At 46.5% G+C, this 16,838-nt stretch overlaps 2 protein-coding genes across 2 annotated transcripts; one reads left to right on the top strand and one right to left on the bottom strand.

The window, feature by feature from the left end:
- Nucleotides 1-570: 570 nt before the first annotated feature.
- Nucleotides 571-6,238, top strand: RHOF (ras homolog family member F, filopodia associated). Its single transcript, XM_081338903.1, has 5 exons — nt 571-1,521; nt 3,189-3,276; nt 3,577-3,686; nt 4,111-4,245; nt 5,039-6,238. The coding sequence occupies exons 1-5, from the start codon at nt 1,123-1,125 to the stop codon at nt 5,201-5,203; spliced, it is 897 nt and encodes a 298-aa protein (XP_081195029.1). The 5' UTR covers nt 571-1,122; the 3' UTR covers nt 5,204-6,238.
- Nucleotides 6,239-6,336: 98 nt separating this feature from the next.
- Nucleotides 6,337-16,834, bottom strand: TMEM120B (transmembrane protein 120B). Its single transcript, XM_081338902.1, has 12 exons — nt 15,592-16,834; nt 12,149-12,267; nt 11,637-11,750; nt 11,153-11,212; nt 10,653-10,748; nt 10,349-10,438; nt 10,145-10,210; nt 9,599-9,660; nt 8,976-9,068; nt 8,577-8,641; nt 8,339-8,407; nt 6,337-7,554 (listed from the first exon to the last, which is right to left on the bottom strand). The coding sequence occupies exons 1-12, from the start codon at nt 15,646-15,648 to the stop codon at nt 7,447-7,449; spliced, it is 999 nt and encodes a 332-aa protein (XP_081195028.1). The 5' UTR covers nt 15,649-16,834; the 3' UTR covers nt 6,337-7,446.
- Nucleotides 16,835-16,838: the final 4 nt, after the last annotated feature.

Genomic DNA, 16,838 nt, shown 5'->3' with positions numbered 1-16,838 from the left:
GATCCACCAGGGCAAAGCAAAAACCCACACACGCAAATTGGTAATGCTAAATACAAGCAATGGCACTGAAGTGTCTTATGAATGTTTTTCACACTTATGTCTGTTCCAGCGTCCCCTCGGTCCCCAGATCAAAATTCAGACACTTGGCCAGACTCATATTTACGCCAGTTGCAGTTTCCTAGGGTCACATACTCACCTTTTGTGACCCTCTTGGCAGGCAGTCAATGGGGAAGCCAGATTCACTTAAGAACTGTTACTAAGTAACTGCAGTGAGTCACTTAACAAGTATAGCAAAAGTCGTAAAATGGGGCAAGGCTCAATAGTCTCACTTAGTAACAGAAATTTTGGGCTCAGTGGTAGTTATAAGTTGAGGATTACCTGTAATAGTCATGTCCTCAACCTAGTTAGGGCTGTGTTCCCCAAGCCAGGATTACAGCTCCCATCAGCCCCAACCAGCTGTCCATGATAGTGTGCAATGTGTGTGTGTGGGGGGGGAAGAGCCTTGGTGGAGCAGTGGGCTAATGCCTCCTTAAGTAACACCAGCTGCCTGCAATTAGTGCAGGTTCGGGTCCCACCAGGCTCAAGGTTGACTCAGCCTTCCATCCTTCTGAGGTAGGTAAAATGAGGACCCAGATTGTTGGGGGCAATTAAGCTGACTTTGTAAAAATGCCGCTTGGGGTGTGTGAAAGCCCTAACAAGCAGGCATATACATAGAATGAAGGCTATTGCTAAGCACATTGATTCGTGCTTCTTAGATTGTAAGCCGCCCTGAGTCTTCAGAGAATGGGATAAAAAAAACCTAAATTGCAGAAACCTATATATCCTAATTTATCCTGGCAACCTCTTGGAGGGCACCCAGTTGAAGAACCCTCCATATGTTTAGATTTTTATCTCATTTCTTTATAACTCAAGGTGACCAGTGTACCTAATGCTCCCTATTTCCCCCCCCCCCAACAATCCTGAAAGGTGGGCTGGGCTGAGAATGATTGACCCAAAGCCACCCAAAAGCTGTTTTTCCTGCCTGAAGCAGAACTAGAACTCACAGCCTCCTGCTTTCTAAGCCAGCACCTGAACCACAAACTGGCTCTTAACTGATCCATCCCGACAATCGGGGCAAAACACATGACCCGCGTTGGGGTATCCACGCGCCCAGGCGGGGAGAAAAGCTTCTTTCAGGCTGGGTTGATGCAGAGGAGGGAGGGCGGCCACTTTAACCTAAGACGGCGGTGGCGGCGACTCGCCGCCTTCCGAAGCCGCAGCGAACAGGGAGGGAGGAGGCGAGGCCTCCGCCGCCGCCTCTCTTTCACTCTCGCCCGAGGAGCGGGTCTTCCGAGGAGGAGGAGGCGGCGGCGGCAGCAGCGTACTAGTATGGCCGAGAGGAACAGCTCTGGCCCCGGCAGCCGGGAAGGCAGCGAGCCGGGGAAGGGCTCGAAGACTGAACTCAAGGCGGTGGTGGTGGGCGACGGCGGCTGCGGAAAGACTTCGCTCCTTTTGGTGCACGCCAAAGGCGCCTTTCCCGAGGTGAGCGCCGGCTTTTATAGACCCTCTCAGCCAATCAGGACTCGCTCGGCCCCCTCCTCAGCTCGCGCAGGGCGGGAAGCTCCCCATTCCCGTATCCCCGCGCGGGAAGCTTCTAGAAGGTCTGGAAGCTTCCTTCAGGGGAGGCTTCTGGAATCCCGAGGCAAAAAAAGGGCGACGTTTCCTTCTGTTGGGAGTCGCTCAGAAAGGGATTCCCCCACATGGCAGATCGCGGAATCCCCTGGCATCCTCATTCTGGCACCTCTGGAGGGTTCCTGCTTGGCAAAGGTGCCATTTGTAGCACCTTCCGCAGGCAATAAACCCCTCCGGAGATTCTTGCCCAGTAGCTAACATAAAATCAGTCCAGATCTGCAAGACCAACTCAGCTGGGGATGATGGGTTTGATAGTGTTACCGCCTGTGTCCTTCCCAAGTGCCAGGTTGGCCCATGAGTTCAGTGCACTGAAAATGGCAACATTGTCTTAAGATGAATCAAAACAAACAATAAAGATGGCATATAAACAAACTTATGACAGGAAATGAAGCCTCTGGACTTATTTTTATATAAGTTTTTTAAAAAAAGTATCAGTCATCTGAGTCTCACTGGGGTTCCATCTTTGCCCCATTAGAAACTGGCAAACAACAAACCATATGCCTCCCTCATATTTATTGATTGGAATGGGAATGAAGAGAAAGTCGCCTTATTTCTACAAACGACACATGCAAACTTTGTGGAAATTGCTAAAATGGGGCAAAAGTATTTTGCTTGGTGGTTCATCTTAGGAAACATCTCAACATCTACGTAGACAAGGCAACAGGATGCATGAGTGATGGACTTCCCGTTACTAATTTACTTATTGCAGATTTAGAAGTTGGGAGATTGCATATCACTGATGGCCTCAGAAGCAATCAATTGTTCTGCACATGGCTCTAGATTAAAGGCAACTTGCTATCTCCATGAATAAATGTTTCTGCAGTCAATGTGGGCCCATAGCAAATCTGAATTCGAATTAACCATTAATGCAAGTCTAGTTCCAATGAGTTCAGGGATGCATAGATACCCACAGCGGAATGCAGTTCTAGCAGAAATCCGCCTTTACTTCCAGTATTGCAGAAATCCACGCACATGTGTTCTACCTGAAGCAGCTCCTGGACCAAGAGGCAGAAGTCAGACAGGATATTTGGAGGTCTGTGGTGTGCCACATCCTAGATGCAGCTCAAATCAAGAAAAAAAAGGCTTAGGTTTTGTGCAGGTCTACAGATCTTAGTCTTAGTCCAACACAATGGCTGCTTCAGGCATTTGGATTTGTTGAGTATTTTTGGACCACTAATTCTTTAGCTGCCCATCAGTTTTCTGTGTTTTTATGTATCTGCTGTTCTTCCTCAGGATGGCAGGCAAGGCTCAGTCTGCTATCTTTTAAAAGTCCTTATAACATTTTTAACAGTTTTTAAAAGTTTGCAAGAATTTTAGGAGTTTTTTAAAAAGTTGAAAAATGGTTTAAAAAGTTTTTAAGAGAGTTTAAAAACATGTGGTTGCCATCACTTAAACATTTGGAAATTTTGGTGGCTATTTTTGCAGAAGGGAAATATAAAGTTGTAGAACACTCTGGGAGGAGCTGTGAAACTTGACAATGTATACTAATAACACACTTATTTTCCACTTCCGGACAGCAATATGCCCCTTCGGTCTTTGAAAAATACACAACCAATGTCGCTGTGGGGAAAAAAGAAGTAGTCTTACATTTGTATGATACTGCAGGTAAAGTGCATCTTGATTCTATTTTTTTTATTTAAAAAAAGTTAGTTCATCAAAAGGTAGCCAAGTTAGGTGTTCCTCTAAAAGTTTGGGTAAACCATGTGGTGCAAATTAGGAATATTATCAGAACATATCTTGCTTGGCATAATGAAAGCACTGTCCGTTTGGAGTTTTCCTGCTCCACATTATTGTAAAAAACAGAGCAAGCAAGAAGTCAGCCATACACACACACACACACACACACACACACACACACACACACACAAACGTACTTAAATTTATTTGGTAATTTCTTCATTTTAGGACAAGAAGATTATGATCGCTTACGGCCACTCTCGTACCAAAATACTCATGTGGTTTTGATCTGCTATGATGTCATGAACCCTTTTAGCTTTGATAATGTATCAATCAAGGTAAGAGGTTTTAGAACTAAAACATGAATGAATCATGACTTTCTTCTCTGTACAGTAACCCTTTTGTGAAGCAGCTATTTAGAAGTCCTTTTTAGTGCACATATCATTTGGAGCTTTCTCCCAGTTGGTTTGGTGACGACTTAAGTGTGCTGTCATTGTAGCTTGTAAGCCATGAGTTAGTGATTTGCATAAACTATGAGCCAAAACAGTTGCAGCTTATTGAAGAAACTATCATTTAGCATATGTAATTCTGGTATTTCCAAAGTATTTATCTCTCAGCCTTCAAGACAAGCCAGGAGAATCCAAGAAAGTTAGGAGATGGCTTCTAACAAGCCACAGCTTTTGCAAACCACAGCTTAGTACCCCATAAACCCCATTTCCATTTGAGCTCCTCTAGCAAAGTCCACCCTTTGTTCTCCAACAGTGGATCCATGAAGTCAACCACTTCTGCCGCGGAATCCCTATCCTGTTGGTGGGTTGCAAAACTGATCTCCGGAAAGACAAAGAGCACCTCAAAAAGCTCCGCTCTGCTCAGCAGGAGCCAATCACTTACAAGCAGGTAAAGAGAGCAAGCAACCGATCTCTTTCTTCAGGTATAATCCACCAAATTCAGCTCACCTGTCTTTTCGAGCGACAGCAAGTCGAAGACCTGCTCCGTTGAGGAGGCATCACCCATAGCCAAAGCTTCAGGCCTGTCTACGTTCATGTGGAGACCGTTTCCCACCAGGAGAGCAATTTGACTGAAGGTGTAAGATGAATTTGCTGCCTGACTCAGCATAGAAACGTATTTTAATGATCGAGTTACACAAAATGCACCCAGCCACAAAATGATTTGGTTTAGATTTAGGCGGCTATCCCAAAGGTGCTTTTCGAAAAGGCAGCTGGACTTCCCTGGTTTGTTCCTTGAAAACATTTCACTTCTCACCCAAGAAGCTTCTTCAGTTCTGCTTCTTTCAAGTTTTTTTTCCCCTTCCTCGAAAAACGAAAACATTTTCACGGAAAACCCCCAGAAAATCCAGTTGCCTTTTGGAAAAGTATCTTTGGTACCACTTGGATGATTGAGAATTTCCACAGACACATAGGAGGGTAGGCAGCTCTTGTGCAATGAGATCAAAGCAGACATCTGCTAGCTTTTCGGTTTGCTCGTACAATGCTCAGCTTTTAAGATGGGGCACAGTAGGGCATACGGCTCCCTGCCTCCTGGGACCCCCATGTCCTCCCCGTCAGTAGCCCTCCTCACCATCAGCTTCCCCAAAGCAGCATGAAAAATTCATAAGCCATCAACCAGTTTATCTTGTTGCTTGCTGTTGGTGCCCAGCACATAAGGCTCCTGGAGTTATTCTCTCTTGCAGGGTGAAGAAGCCTGTTGCCAGATTGGTGCCAGCGTGTACCTGGAGTGTTCAGCCAAGTTTCGGGAGAATGTCGAACCCATTTTCAGCGAAGCGGCTAGTGTAGCGTTGAATGCCATCAAGAAGGCCAAACGCCAGAAGAAATCGAGGCCTTGTGTTCTTTTATGACGTGAAACCTGACAGAGGAAGACGAGTGTTCTTCTTCCTTTTCTGTGATATGCAAGGAAGCGTGTGTACTTTTCTATCTGTATTTGAAAAGGTACTTTTCATTTGGATTGTAACTGGAGAAGAAACTTGTTTTGTATTAAATTCTGCTTTTACTGGACTTTTGCATCCAACGGCGAGACGTTTCGCTAGGAAGGAGGTCTTCCTTTCCCAGGCCTTGACTTCCAGAAGATCACTTTGCTACTTCCCATTTTTTAAATAACAATTTTTTAGAAGCCTCTTACGTCATAGCAGTATTAACCAAACGAAGTGGTCCTTTTCAATAAATTTTTCAAGGTGCAACCTAGAGTTGCATAAACCATAAGTTTGTTCTATTTCGATTTAATGCAATATTTCTCAACTGTGACAATGTGAAGATCTGTGGACTTTCAACTCCCAGAATTCCCATCAGCACTCTGGGAGTTGAAATCTCCACATCTTCATATTGCCATGGTTGAAAAATACTGATTTAATGCATCATGTATAGCTTGCAGACTGTAGTTTACGACATATGATTGTCATTAACCTAGCTGAGTGTGCTTTTTTGGCCAACTTTAGTTAAAATAAACCATCATTCAATATGATATATGAATATAAAGGTTGTCATCCTTCCTTCTGTAGTAAGCTGGGGACATTTTAATAGATACGAGAGTCCAATAGGTTAGTAGTTAAGCTACAGTATGGCGGAGATTCGTTACTTAGGTACAGTAAACCTCAATTCAATTGGGAGATTCAATCACCAATTCCTGAAGAAATGACTTGAAGACCCTCACAATTTGCCCTGCTTATATCTATATAGATTTCTTTAGGTCATTTCCTACTATTTCATAAGGAGTAGCTACCTCCAAATATGCCTTTATACCTGGTGCTGTGCCTTTAAACTATTTCTAGTTGAAAGCTGACTCTTTATGCCAATTCTCTATGTTTTTGTCTTTTTAATACTCTGAACTGTACTTTAAAATATTTTATTTTAATAGAAAAATAAACATCTTCACTGAAGGGATAAATATTTGTATTAATAAGAGAAGGGAGTGAATATTTCATTAAGCTACAATACTGATAATAAGAGGACAGGACGGTTAACGGGTTATCATTTTTAAATCTAAGGTTATTGGATCAGTTAATTCTCTACCCAGGGGAGAAATCAGTTGATATCATACACCAAACAATTCAGATTTTAATCAGCAGAATTTACCTGGGTGCGCAGAGCATGCATCGAAGCAGAGGAGAGGTTTGCCTTGGATTCCAGCTTGCACCTGTCATTTCCAGGGCTCTCTTTCAGCAGGAAATTTAGCCTCTTTGGCAAGAAGGCTAGGAATATTCCATGATCCACGTTCTCCCAAAATCCTTCCCAACTAATCCTAAAAGGCCTGGCAATAAGCACATCCTACAGGTTAAAGTTACGTTACAGAATTGCAAGGAGGGGGAAAGAAACCTCTGGAGCTGTTCTTTGCCATCTTCTGCCCCTGGAAGAGGCAAGAAATTTCAAGGGGAAAAAAAGGAAAACATCACTACAATCTTTGGGTCAACAAAGCCAGGAACAAATTGTGATTCTTCTCCTCTCCCCCCCCCCACCCCGAGCTGTAAGATGATTTTGTAATTTCTCACCTCTCCTTGCTAAAGAAGTTTGCTGTAATAAAGGCTAAAGGAGGACTGGGGACTCATGCATGTATCATAAAAGCAACCTGAGCATCCAAAACCGAAACTCACAACTTTTTTTTTGTCCCCCAAGTGACGGCAGGCAGAGATGGGGCACCTATTCAAAGCAATTGAAACTCTGCAAGCTTCTAAGAAACTTTCTGGATTGGATGGCATTATGCAGAAAGATTTTCCTAACCCCGGCAAGTCAAAGAGCAGTGTAATTAAAGCTCGCTTTATTCCAGAATAATTCTATCTCCTTAAAAAAAAAAGATTCCCATCCATGTCCCTCCCAGAGAGGACCAACATTATGTCTCCCCCAAATTTGGGATCCTGCATTCAGTATAAATATATAAACAGGTCACTCGGTGGGAAGACAGCAGCATTGACCGATCAGTCAGTTTTGGAGGAGACAACAGGACGTTGAGTAGCATTTCCTCCAGGGCTTTGCTTAGTGGCAGGCCAGTCAGGAAGCTGGAGCACTAGTTGGAACACATGCAGAGAAGGCCACCACGAACCACAACTCCATCCCACGTTGACTTGTCTTGCCTGCCAGTTTAGTCCTCCTTTCACAACTTCTTGGTTTTGTTCTTCTGGAATTTTGTATGGACCACTTTCAGCGTGGTGAGGAAGTTTCCGAGGAAGAGAATCAGAAATGCCAGAGCCAAAACTGAAACCTGAAGAAGACAGGAAGACAAGAGGGATATACCCACATAGAGAGACCTGCTTTGGGGGCAGACGTGACAATGGGGAAAAACGTCACGCTGGAAAAGTATGAGGAGCAACGTTTGGCCCACTGGTTGTCCTCTTGATGGAGCAGTGGGCTAATGCCTCCTTAAGTAACACCAGCTGCCTGCAATTAGTGCAGGTTCACATCCCACCAGGCTCAATGTTGACTCAGCCTTCCATCCTTCCGAGGTAGGTAAAATAAGGACCCAGATTGTTGGGGGCAATAAGCTGACTTTGTAATAATGCCGCTTGGGGTGTGTGTGTGAAAGCCCTAATAAGCAGGCATATACATAGAATGAAGGCTATTGCTAAGCACATTGATTTGTGCTTTAAATTGTAAGCCGCCCTGAGTCTTCGGAGAAGGGCGGGATATAAATGGGATTTTAAAAAAAATTGAGAATCATTAACTCCTAGCAAGAGACCTGCATTGGGATTGGGAAAGCATTTTGAGAGATCATTTATAACTAATAGCAAACAGGAGTTGGCCGTTGTTCATTTACAGTGGATCAAAGAAGATTTCTCTTTGTTCTTTGACTTCAGTTTGGGTGAAAAATGATGCCTGAATGTTCATTAGGCCTTTTCAGCTGTTCACAACTCAAGATCTTCACAAATATTAAACCACAAATGATGTTCTTCGCAACTCTCTTTGTGTTCCATTTCTAGATTTCTCAACCAGCCCACGGAGCCCTTTTCCACTAGAGTAAAAATTATTTTGAACCAAAAAACACTTACTTGCCATTCTTTACATTTCTTGTGCCTGGACAGTTCGAAAAGGGTGATCGCGTTGTAGAATTGCCAAAACTTAAGCAGAGGGGGGGAAAAAAGGGAGTTCTGAGCCATGATTGTAAAAAGCCGAGAAGAACTTTAAGAACCGTATTTATCACAAGATAATTATTGACAACTGTATTCCTAAGTTGAGGACCGCCTGTATACCTAACAAGTGTATCGGCAAACAGGGTATCCAACTTACCTGCCCAAAGAACAAAAAAGGGAGGAGAAATGTCAGACCTCGCCACATCCAAGACTGAAATCCCTCTATCAAGAGATCAAAATAATCACAGTCAAATTAAGCAAATTAAAAGAGCATCGTTTATCCAATTTTGTTACAAGGGAAACAGTTTCTAATGGACCCGATAGATGCAGTCCACCAAAGAGCAAACAAAATTACGAATTTATTTCAAAATCAATGGAAACGGATTATTGGCAGGAGATTTAGGTTCAAACGTCCCTTTAATGCAAAATTAAATTGCAACCAAGACAGAAAGAATAGTTGAAATCATTGAAAATACCTGTTTTTAGGTATTTTCCTCCAATTGGCGAGCCCTGATCCAAATACTGGAGAAGTAAAAGTCTTCAAACTGATACTTACCCACTGTGAGATCTAAGTGATTTCTTTTCCCCAGTGCACGAAGTCGATAAAGGCACCCACTCTGATAATAATATTGAAGGAACTGGACACAGCCTGGCCCCCCCCAAAAAAGGAAATAGGCTTAATTTTTTTTTTAAAAAGGGATTGGAGTTGCAATTTATTAACCTTCCATGATTTACACCTAGACCTACAATAGTCCTTGACTTACAAGCATTTGAAGTTACAGCAGTCTGAAAAAAAGTGACTTAAAGCCGGTCCTCGCACATGTGACCACCGCAGTCATGTGATCAGCAACCAACTTGTATTTATCATGGTTGCAAGCATCTGGGATCACGGGACTGTCGTTTGCAACCTTCCCAGAGGACTTCTGATGAGCAAAGTCCATGAGGGAAACCATGACTCATTTAACAACCGCAGCAAAAAAGGCCATGAAATCTGGCGCTTAGTTCCAGTCCCAAATTATGGGTTATCAGTCGAGGTCCACTTATACTCAACCACAAGATAAATAAATGAACTTTCCCCATGAACTGTGCTTTTTCTGACCCGATTTTGCTATGCTGCACACACTTGGCTTCCCTCAAAACCCCACTTTTCACGTGGATCCAGTATGTATATTTACTTACTCTGAAAAATGGAGAAAGATAAAAACTGGTTCCGGAACATTTGGTACATGAGACCGTCTGGCCTGTGGAAACAGGAAAGAAAGAAGACGCGGGAGGGATTGAAGAGACGTTGCACAGCTGTGACTGTCATATCCTATTGCATCAGAGGCCAAGCAGCGCAGAGAGGAAATTTAAATAACATCTGAAGAAGAAAAAGGTAGTATCTGGGTAGAGGGAATTCTGCTTAGACCAGGGCTGTTCAACCTTGGCAACTTTTAAGACTTGTGGACTCCACTCCCAGAATGCATGGCTGGCTGGGGAATTCTGGGAGTTGAAGTCCACAAATCTTAAAGTTGCCGAAGTTGGACGCCCCCGGCCGAGGCCAACCCAAACTGAACCAACCCAGATGGAGGGGATTACGACGTTCAGCCAAAACCAGGAGAACACAGCGAGCTGGAATAGCTGTTAAAATAATTCAACGGATTCAATTCTGTTTTTAATGATCAAAGAACCTCTAAGGCTGGTCTGCCGTTCGGAGGATGAAAAAAGGGGGGAAAAACTGCTTACCAAGTTAGCATCACCCCAGATAAGAACGTAGAAATGTAATGATGAGACACCCACCAGCCTTTAATCCTGGAATAAAAGAAGACACATTTTTAAGCCATTTTATGCTTTGTAGTACAGCACAGAGCAGTATTTTGCAACCCCGGCAACTGGAAGATGGGTGGACATCAGAGCCCAGAATTCCCCAACCATCTTGAGGACTAGTACCTTGATCCATTGCTGATGAGGATGCTTTCTCTTATCGTCAGTGTGCAGTAATACCAAACCAAGAGGAAATTGAACACTTCATCAGTGACCCTGCGGGAAAAATTGGGGATTATTTCCCACCCTCCAAAAACCAGAATACCCAGAATAATATTTATATATGTACACGTAGGTACATACTTTTTTTTAGAGAAATAAACTACAAATTAAAAAAACGGGCCAGTGCAGATACTGTGCAGGTTCAAAATCCATGGCTGCAGTTCAAAACATGACAACCGTTTGCCGAGCCACCAAGCTGCCAACTTACCGATAATGGAGAACAAACCGGCAGGCAACCGCTCCTAGCAGCAAGATGATGGTTAAGTAGAGTTTGAATTTTTCATATTCGTCTTTGTAGGCAAACCTAGGACAAAAGAAAAGAGACATGCCGTTGCAAAGCCAGAGTTGGCATTCCGTGCCTTGTCCTTTCACCCATTCCTTGGCCTGCACACACTGCTGCCTTGTTCTGATAGACCATGATTCCTGGTTTATACAATCTAGGATTGATACCTATAGGCTGGTGCAGCCCGTTTGGACAGACAAGATGTAAACAATTCAAGAGTTCAGAAAGAAGTTCTTAGTGATCCAGCCTTCTCGACAGACATCAGTCCAGAGCACCCATCATCCTCGCACATTCTGGCTGAGGAAACTAGTCCCTGTAGTCTCCTATTCAGTGGAGGCAGGTCCTTTGCTTGCAAGCCCTCCCAAATTCTCCTTCTCCCTTTCCTCTATACAGAAAGATCCTAAAATGGCACAGAATTTACTTACTTGGCCTGATCGCTTAGCAGAGTAACATTAACGTTCCCCAACACCAGATTTAAGTACAGACTGAAAGGAAAAAACAACAACAGTCACATCAGTACAAAGCATCAGACATCAGCTGAGGTTTCTGGCAAAAATTTATCCACTGGGAGAAACAGACGTTTAACAATGGCTGTGTTTGCTGTGGTGGTCATTAAGCAAATGCTTAACGACTGTGGCATTTGCTTAATGACCGCCACAAAAAAAAGTCATAAAACCAGTTGTGGTCCTGTGATGACCCGCTAAAGATTTAGAGATGGCTCTAAAGGCGGTTCTGGAAAGCCTTTGCAACATGTGGCTTTCAGCTCCCCTGATGGCAGATTTTGCTTTGTGCCGAAAGGACTCCAGGTCCCATGGGTGGGTTTGAAAAACACCCGTTTCCCTTTTAATAACACCCCTCTGCCTAACCTCCATGCATGCAGCTCCTGATGGGCTCAAGGGCCACGCCTACCTGTTCCTCTTTGGCAAATAGGCCTCCATGTCAAAGAAAACATTCTGGCGATCACGGATCTGGTTGTTGATCTGCAGGATGAGCTCCGTGTCTGAGCTGCCCTGGCCGTGGCATCTGGATGCCGTGGAGGAACACAAGCACAGGAGTGTCAAAATAGGAGCCTGGCAGCCAATCACACCAGCAGAAAAGTTAAGCAAGGATTCACTTTTACACGCGGTTGTGAAGTTAGCAACCAGGTTGTTAAGTGAATCCGGCTTCCCCACTGACTTTGCTTGTCAGGAGGTCGCAAAAGGGGATCACGTGACCCCAGGACATTGCAATTGTCATAAATATGAGACAAGTTGCCAAGCGTCTGAATTTCGATCATGTGACCCTGGGGATGCTGCAACGGTCGTAAGTGTGAAAAGCAAGCAAAGATGACTTTTTCCAGCGCTGTTGTAACGTCAAACTGTCACTAAACAAACGATTGTAAGTCGAGGACTGCCTGTATTAGGCACGGGAGAAGCCATTACCTTTTAAAGTTATCCTGCAACTCCTTCAGCCTCTGTTTTTGCTTCTTTACAGAACTGCTGTAAGCCACCTGCAAGCTTGTGAGTTCCTCCAATTTCTGTTTGTAAATTTTGTGGGTTTCCTATAAATATTTAAAAAGCGCATTAGATTCAGAGAAGCAGGAAATTACTTGTAGAGGCCTACAATATTACATTTGCTTATTTACGTTTAAGCGACTTTGGTTGCTGCAAATTCCACATGAGCTGGAAAAAGAATGACTTCAGGACTCTGGGTACACGGGAAGATCACGGGGTACAATTTCCCAAATTTATTAAAGTTTATGCCATTTGCGGAGCAGCATCGCAAATCACAAAACAGTATCCAGTCAAAATGACAAGAGGTCTCAAAAACACATCCAGAAAAGAGGCAATGGGGAAAATACCTGGAGGACACATTTTCAGTCCTGACTTCCCACCTTTATTTTTATTTAATTTTAATCCCATTTATATCCCGCCCTTCTCCGAAGACTCAGGGCGGCTTACAATTTAAGCACAAATCAAATGTGCTTAGCAATAGCCTTCATTCTATGTGTATGCCTGCTTATTAGGGCTTTTGCCCCCCCAAGCGGCATTATTACAAAGTCAGCTTATTGCCCCCAACAATCTGGGTCCTCATTTTACCTACCTCGGAAGGATGGAAGGCTGAGTCAACCTTGAGCCTGGTGGGATGTGAACCTGCACTCATTGCAGGCAGCTGGTGTTACTTAAGGAGGCATCAGCCCACTGCTCCACCAAGGCTCTTTTTAATATAAATATAAAATATAAATATAAAATCACCGCTAATCCTTTTCCCAAAGCAGTTGATAAGCATAAATAAAACCCAGCCTCACAAATGTGGTGTGACTTTCCCAGCCAGCTTCTGACAAGCAAAGGGGAGGAGCCGGATTCACTGAACGGCCAGTGTTTCACTGAACGACTGCAGTGATTGGCTTAAAAGCTGCAGCAACACAGTTGTAAAATCGGGCAAAATTCACTCAACTGCCTTGTTTACTAAGAGAAATTCTAGTGCCACTATCGCCACAAGTCAAGGACCAGGGGGATCTCTCAATTCAAACCAGATCCCCAGACACTGACTCCTCAAAATGTATCCCCGTGTCCTTTAAACAAGAGTCCTTCTTTAGAGAGTTGGTGACAGAAGCTTTTGTCAATCAGGGAAGGGACTCAGCTGCTGGGCACCCAGGGATTTCTCCTAAAGAGGTCACTGTGAAGGACAAGTGTCAGGTGGAACCCAGTCCCAGCAAGCAGAGGTGCCGAGGCCAGCTGCCAGCCACCATCATCCCTTCCAGTTTCAAAGGCCCTGTCAAGCGTTCTAGGGCATTGTGGGAAATTCCTTAAGGACGAGTGAGCCAGGGACACCCTGCTAGGATGCCCTGAAGTCCATCCCTAGCCAGGCAGCAGCTCAGATGGCTGGATTCTGGGGACAGGGGACAGTTGCAGGGACAGTTCCGGATCCCGCCAGATCTGTGACTTCTTTGGGGCTAATCACGATTAGGGATCCAGCTGCAAGGAAGGAAGCAAACAAAGAGATGTCAACGCTGCAAACATTGGATGTTTTTTTGCTTTGACACCTGCCCTTTGTCAGCCCCAATTATGGAGGGCATTGTCAAGAGACTAAAGGCCGCATCTTGCACAAGAGAGGGGCCTGTGATTTTCCTGCAACCTGCGGCCGTTCTGTAAATCTGGAGGGGGAAGCTCACCCTTTGGCCTATTAGCCACCCACCCATTCCAGGAATCTCACAAACTCTGTTTGGCCGGAGACCAATCTTGGGACAGGTGCCCGAGGTTGAAGATTAATCATTTCTAAAAAAATTCCTCCAGGAACGGATAAAGAAAGAACGAGTGCAGAGTGTTCAGTGCTGCCCACTGCAAATATAGCTGGTCCTCAACTTAGAACGGCTTGTTTAGTGGGCGTTCAAAGTTAAAACAGTACTGGGGAAAAAAAAGGTGACTCATGACCATTTTTCACCCTTACGACCGTGGCAGCATCCCCGTGGTCAAAATTTAGATGCTTGGCAACTGGGTCACATTTATGACGGTTGCAGTGTCCCGGGGCCGTGCGATCCGCTTTTGCGAACTTCTGACAAGCAGAGTCAAGGGGGGAAAGCCAGGTTCATGTCACAACCATGTCCCTAATTGAACAACTGCAGGGATTCACTTAACCAGAAAGGTCTCTTAACAAATGCCTTGCTTAACAACAGAAATTTTAGGATCCACTGTGGTCGTATGTCAAGGACTCCCTGTGGGCAAAAGACCCCCCCCCCAAGGTTTCCTGTTCTTTCCTGGGACTCTAAATCAGCTTTTTAGGAGAAAGCAGCACTCCAGCAACAACACCAGCACCCAAAGGTGCTTTTTCAGGAGGCAACCGGACTTTCTTGTTTGTCTTTGAAGACGTTTCGCTTCTCGTCCAAGGAGCTTCTTCCGCTCTGACTGGATGGTGGGAAACTGCAGTCAGAGCGGAAGAAGCTCCTTGGACGAGAAGCGAAACGTCTTCAAAGAAAAACAAGAAAGTCCGGTTGTCTCCTGAAAAAGCAGCTTTTGGGACAACCGTGACCTGGATGACGGAGAACCTCCATTGACCTCTTCCCCAAGTTTTTCTGGCTGTGTCCTTCCTTCCTGGGCATTACGTGGCCCCTCCTGCTCCCTCCAATATTTTGCAAGGGTTAATCAGCCATTAACCTGGTTGTTCTCATTCGCTTCATTTCCAGGCCAAACGTCCCTAAACACTTCCCCCCCCTTCCCTCTTCCAACGAGGTCACCTCTGGCTGCAGCTGCACCAGTGGCCCCTCCTCGGCCTAGAGAAGGCCGAGTCCAGCGCTTCCAAGGCAGCGCCGGGGTGGGGGGTGGGGAGGGGAAACAATTCAGTCTCCCTCTCCCCTAAATCTCTGCCAGGACCCCCCCAACCCCTCCCCCGCTTCCATTCAAGCAACTCAACGACTGCTTCGCCCACCCCCAAGTCGAGCTTCGCTTAAAGCCCGCACCAACCCAGGCGGGGCGGGGCTTAAATCTGCCGGCTGCGGATGATGGGTCTGGAAGTCCTCTTAACTCCTGCTGGTTTCCCCAAGAGGAATCGGGCCAATCTCAGCCTTTTCAGTCGTTCCGCAGCAGTTACAAACGGTCCCGGAGCCGCTGGCCCCCCGCAGCTTTTATTACGGAGGGAGGGGGATCGGGGGGGGAGGAGAGCCCCCCCCCTCTCTCACCCAAGCCCCTTTCGCCCGCCCGCCGCTTTTCTGCCGAGGAGCTTTGCCCTGCCCCCGAGCTCGGGAGCCCCCGGGCAAAAATGACGCAGGGCAGGATTGTGTCTGCGTGGCGGGCAGCCCCCTCCCCAACGAGGCTCAAGCGGCGCCCGTGGCAAGGGGAAGCCGGGGAGACGCGGCGGCACCTCCGCCCGCCCGCCCCCGGCCCTGTACCTGCAGCTGCTGGAAGTCGGCCTGCAGCTCCGTCCAGGCGTCCAGGGCGTCCTGCATGGCGCGGGGCTCGGACCCCCGCAGGAGCCCCCCACCCCTCCACGCGCGGGACTGGCGGACCCCGCTCGGCGCCCCCCCGCCGCCCGCCGCGCGATGAATGAGCAGGCCCCGCCCCCGGCCCCGCCCCCTCGCCGCGCCGCAAGGTTAATTCACCGCCGCCGCCGCGGCTGCGCCTCCCGCCCCCCCTTGGGAGCGGCCGACGGCGCAAGCGCGTCCCCTCGGCCCCGGCCCCGCCTTCTGGGTGCCGATTGGCGGAAAGTCGGAAAAGCGCTTCCCGTCGGCCGCGCCCCTCCGAGGAGGCCAGGCGCCCCGCCCGCCCCGCTTAACCCTTAGCTCGCCGTCCTGTGGCGAGGCGTGGGAATCCGGGCGCCGGCTGGGTGTCGCGCGTGGTTAAGGCATCCGGAAGGAAAGGGCTAGAAGAGAAAAGAGGAAACGGGGGGGGGGAAAGGAAAATGAAACGGAAAGGAGAGGAAAAGAAAGGAAAGAAAAATGAAACGGAAAGAAGGAGAGGAAAAGAAAGAAAAATGAAACGGAAAGAAGGAGAGGAAAAGAAAGGAAAGAAAAATGAAACGGAAAGAAGGAGAGGAAAAGAAAGGAAAGAAAAATGAAACGGAAAGGAGAGGAAAAGAAAGGAAAGAAAAATGAAACGGAAAGAAGGAGAGGAAAAGAAAGGAAAGAAAAATGAAACGGAAAGAAGGAGAGGAAAAGAAAGGAAAGAAGGAGAGGAAAAGAAAGGAAAGAAGGGGAAAGTGAAATGGAGAGGGAAAGAGAGGAAAAGAAAAGACAGGGGAAATGAAACGGAAAGAAGGCGAGGAAAGGAAAGATGGAAAGAAAGGAAAAATGAAATGGAGAGGAGAGGAGAGGAGGGAATTACTTGCAGCTAGCAGATGCCAGCGCTGCACCTACGATGCACTGACCTGCAAAGGGCTTGGAGATGCCACCTTCTGCTTGCGGCTCCATTGCCCAGGTGGAGCCTCTGATCCGGGTCACCCAGGAGCCCCCGTGGCCCTTGGGAAGTTGCCCTTCGTCAGCGAGACCTCTGGGGGGCAGGAAACGTTCAGAAGTGGCCGCATCGTGGCTCTGCCCTGTTGCTATGGCCACTTCCCTCGCCGCACAGGCTTCTGTGTCTGGGCTGAGCGTAGATGACCACACAGCCTTGGCCCTGCCGTCCCCCTGGGGCAGAGCCGCCC

This window comes from Vipera berus (genome assembly GCF_964194415.1).
Source record: "Vipera berus genome assembly, chromosome: 14".
Classification (NCBI taxonomy): Eukaryota; Metazoa; Chordata; class Lepidosauria; order Squamata; family Viperidae; genus Vipera; species Vipera berus.
This window is presented reverse-complemented; position numbering and strand designations above follow the sequence as displayed.

Coding starts and splice junctions, on each gene's coding strand:
- TMEM120B (XM_081338902.1), bottom strand. CDS start 15,648: ATGCAGGACGCCCTGGACGCCTGGACGGAGCTGCAGGCCGACTTCCAG. Junction 11,213..11,636: donor TATTTGCCAAAGAGGAACAG/GTAGGCGTGGCC, acceptor TTTTCCTTTCAG/TCTGTACTTAAATCTGGTGT. Junction 9,661..10,144: donor TCTGGGGTGATGCTAACTTG/GTAAGCAGTTTT, acceptor CTGTTTCCACAG/GCCAGACGGTCTCATGTACC.
- RHOF (XM_081338903.1), top strand. CDS start 1,123: ATGACCCGCGTTGGGGTATCCACGCGCCCAGGCGGGGAGAAAAGCTTC. Junction 3,277..3,576: donor ACATTTGTATGATACTGCAG/GTAAAGTGCATC, acceptor TCTTCATTTTAG/GACAAGAAGATTATGATCGC. Junction 4,246..5,038: donor AGCCAATCACTTACAAGCAG/GTAAAGAGAGCA, acceptor TCTCTCTTGCAG/GGTGAAGAAGCCTGTTGCCA.